This window comes from Opisthorchis viverrini (assembly GCF_000715545.1).
Source record: "Opisthorchis viverrini unplaced genomic scaffold opera_v5_384, whole genome shotgun sequence".
In the NCBI taxonomy this organism is placed as follows: domain Eukaryota; kingdom Metazoa; phylum Platyhelminthes; class Trematoda; order Opisthorchiida; family Opisthorchiidae; genus Opisthorchis; species Opisthorchis viverrini.
This window is the reverse complement of record NW_008752039.1, coordinates 450,816-454,835: the sequence shown is the minus strand read 5'-3', so window position 1 is coordinate 454,835 and position 4,020 is coordinate 450,816. Positions and strand designations below refer to the sequence as shown.

The window sequence follows — 4,020 nt, the reverse complement described above, 5'->3', positions numbered from 1 at the left end:
GCGGTGCCCTATCATCCAGCCCACGCTCGTCTGAACGATCGCGAAGTCTCTCAAGACGTCGTCGGGCGTCCTCCGGAGAATCTGACATTGGCTCACCCAAAGATGTTAATCGACGTCGTTCCGTATCAAGTACACACACCAGGATGTCCAGAAGTTCAAGTTCACCGAGTTCTCGAGGTTCCTCACGTAATCGTTCCGCCGAGAGGAAGAATGGACGTCTTAATCGGTCGGATTCATCGACCAGTCGAGGTTCTCGAAAGTCTCGCGAGCGTTCTTTGTCAGGGTCTGTTGGACGAAGTCGGAGTGCCTCTTCCCGCTCGCTACATGAAGTTAGACCTCCGTCTCCCGAGAAGAAAAAGGGAAGTCGGAAGTCTTCCAGTGTACGAAAGTCTGAGAGTCCCACTCCGAATACATCAGCTGACGAGCATCTCTCGAATGACCATTCCCGTAGCCCGCTGACTAACGTTTCGACAGTTAACAACGGGAAGCCATGTGAAACGAAGCGAGAGGCCACGCCCGAGTTACCATCTCTGACAACTGTAACTGCTGCCAGCAGTTCTCCGAGATTGACAGAAGACAAGGAATCCCCACAACTGGGCGGGCTGGTGGAGTATAGCAGGTCTCGCTCCCCGTCTGACGCTCATGAGGAAGTGCTACCTGCAGACGAAAACAACCTCATGAATGATAAGTCTGCGCATTCAAGGAAATCGACTTCAGCCACCAAGCGAAAGTCACGGAAGAAGAAGCGAGATCACAAAAAGCGACGTTCAGCAGAGAAACGCGAGTCTTCACATCGAGCGACCGAGCACATCCTGGTTGAATCGTCGCAGCGCGAGGTCACCCCGCTCTCAGATCGTAATTCAACACTCCCACCACAAATCCCTGGTGACGGCCACCGGTCAGGAAGCTGTACGCCACTGGAAAAGATGGAGAGTCCCAGGCCTGCTAAAAGGTCTCGACAGTCATCTGGTCGATCTGTTTCATCCCGCAAATTAAGTCCATCCCCCGATCGTAAGCCTGCACGTTCATCAAGCCGGGGCTCTAAAAACTCTGATAGGTCACCACCAGCTCCTACTGGCTCTCGGCGACACTTCACAAATCTATCTCCAGATCGTGACTCCAAACCACTATCGGCAGGCAAATCTCGATCACCTGCTCGCACTCGGACAACGCGTCACGAACGGGTGAAGAAGCCGAGGCCTTCAGCAAATGAGACCCTGGGTAGGAACACTTCGGGCTCTTCACTAGATGCTAATCGTACACCTGCGCGGCGGGCTCGGAAGGATCGCACTCCCACGCCACTTTCAGAGGATGTCCCTAGAACACTACCACAGCCTTCACCATCACCTACTCATTCCTCGAGGTCGCGAAGGGACTCTCCTGCCATGCTGATCCACAAAACAGTGAGTCAGGAGTGTGGCCGTTCCGGAAGTGCTAAGTCAATCACATCAGCACGGAGCTTTGCTCGGTCTCCCTCAGCGGGACAAGCCGTCGCCCTCTCCCCAGCTCGTAAGGCTGCTATCTCTTCATCTATTGCGTCGGAAGCATTGATTCGCAGATCCAGTTCACGGAGTAGTTCTCGGACACCGTCTCCAGATCATGTTAGCGCTCGTGAAAAATCTAGCCGATCGGGAAGTAGGGCATCTCTGTCTGATAACAGGATGTCCAGGTCACGTTCAGCAAGCCACAGACCTGGCTCAATTGCTCGGAACTCGTCTTCTTCCGAAGATGAAAAGCCTGTTTGTGTCGAAAAACCGAAGTCATCTAGTCGTTCATCAAGTAGTTCTGATGCCCCACAGTCTGTGGAGCGGAGATCCTCACCACAGCATTCCGCATCTACATCGCCGACTAAGTATGAGAGCGTAACGGTCTTACCACAAGATGGTGGCAGATCACGAAGCGCATCTCCAACGTCACCGAGTCATAAGTTGACTCAAGTAAAGGAGCAGAAGTCTGTTTCAAAGAAAGTCTCTCCATCACACAGACCAACGCGGTCCCCACTCCGAGCATCACCCATGCGTAGGAATTTCCGGTCACGCGACCGAAGTTCTTCGTCCCCGAGTCGATCCTCTAGTCGGGGATCTCATTCACGCAGGTTAACCTCAATCACATCTCCATCTAAGGGGGACATGACTGTTAAAGATCTGAAGTCTACTCGATCAAGTAGTCGTGAGTCTTTTCCACCCGGACGCCACGCTGTCCACTCTCCAGTTAAACCTGCGTCCGTGCGTCGAAGTTTGTCATCATCGTCCCGACGTGGCTCTTCATCTCGTCCTAGAGTTCTACAGCCTTCTCGTCAAAAGTCTAGTAGGTCCGAATCTAGGTCGCGTGGTCGTACTGCGAGTCCATCACCGAGTGGTAAGGGTCGTAGGCCACTGGATCGCAAGCCAACTCGTTCTCGAAGTCATTCTTCTGCATCCTCAGAGCGTGAACCCGACCGGTCTCGTAAGACTCCTGATACTCGTAGCTACTCTCGCTATCGTGATGGCAGCCGCACTCCATCACGGAATCACCGAGCGTCAGGTACTTTTCGATCATCGGATCGAAGGCGCCACCGGTCTCGTAGCCGAACTTTTACGTCGCCTCGCCGAAGGACGTCACGCTCTCCTGCTCATACACCCCGATCACCGCGTAGATCTCGTTCGCCTGTTCGAAGACGTGATTTATCAACATCCCGAAGAGATCGGTCTTCCACTGACAGGACCTCTCGATCCCCTAACCGGCGCATCACACGTTCGCCAGTTCGAAGAACCTATTCGCCGGCTCGTCGAAGCGGAAGATCTCCTGTTTCAAGGTATAACCGCTCACCTGTTCGGAGGTTCGACCGATCCCCAGTGCGTAACTCGTACCGCTCTTCTGATCGTAGGTTTACTCAGTCGNTTACTCAGTCTCTTACCGCAGGAGTGGTCGATCACCGGAAGTTAGACGCCAGAGAGAAGGACCAGAGCCTAAGAGATATCGACGGTCTCGTTCAAGATCCAGTCGCCCTTGGCACCGTTCGCCTTCACGTGACGATCGACGCGGCAGACAAAGCCTTCGTACAATTAGCCAGCGCTCGCGAAGTAGGTCTCGGTCAGCTAAACGCAATGCGAAGGACCGAAGAAGCAGGAGTAGAAGCAGACACAGTCGAAGTCCTCGTCGGTCAAGTGACCGCGGAAAGCGTTGATATTGTGTCTATATCGTGAATACATAGTTTTCACTTTTTCGTGTATCTTAACCAAATATTCGGAAGGACCTAGGGTTTGCTCACGTTCTGCGGCAGGGTGGAAAGTAAAGACGTGCTTTCTACTGCCAGTGGTGACAAAAGTACCCGTCAGTTGTGTGACGAGTGCCTTGCTGAACATCCTGCGGCTAGATTAGAGTACGAGATCACCATGTGAGACAAAGCTGACGTTAGAGATCAGCACGCAGTTCCCTTCTGTATTGGAACGGCTTGCTCATTTGGGTCACTGCCGTCTGCAGTTCCCGGACCATCCCGAATGATAACACCATTGACACGGTCCTATCTATGAGAACAGTTAAATAGGGAAATTATTTGTCTTCGAGAGAACTTGGGGTGCACCATTTCTCCCAGAGGTCATCTTGGTTTTCGACAGTGGTACAGAGTTAATTGAACCAGCGGGTGCGGCAAATGGCTGAATTTCAAACGATATTCTGCTACGTCGATCTAGTTTATGTTACCAACCAAACCTTCAAAGATATAATGAGCATTCTACTGAGCTTGGAACTAAATTGAACGACGAGCTTGATAGTTACGCTGTTATTTTAACCTGACCCATCTGATGCGTGATCATCTGATGAAATTTATTTTGAAAGTCGCCACAAACCCTGTTTTGCAGTCATTGGCCTTGATGGTGACAGAAGAATACGAAGTGTTTGTATCTACCAAGCTGTGTTGTATTGTATTCTCTCTTCTAAAGGGACATAATTCCTTAAAGTCCCTGTAACGCCTAATAAATCGCGTCGGAGGCACTTGATCGAGGTAGATCAGTGACTGATATGTGGCCGCTGGTTAGGTCA

General features: G+C 51.7%; 1 protein-coding gene across 1 annotated transcript in view; it reads left to right on the top strand.

Annotated features, from left to right (window-relative positions):
- Positions 1 to 3,185, top strand: part of T265_15186 (hypothetical protein) — a gene marked incomplete at both ends in the record, with an annotated part of 3,852 nt that extends 667 nt beyond the window's left edge. The window contains 2 exon segments of the mRNA XM_009176967.1: positions 20 to 329; positions 335 to 3,185. Of these exon segments, the coding sequence (XP_009175231.1) occupies positions 20 to 329; positions 335 to 3,185 (3,161 nt within the window).
- Between the last annotated feature and the right edge of the window lie 835 nt (positions 3,186 to 4,020).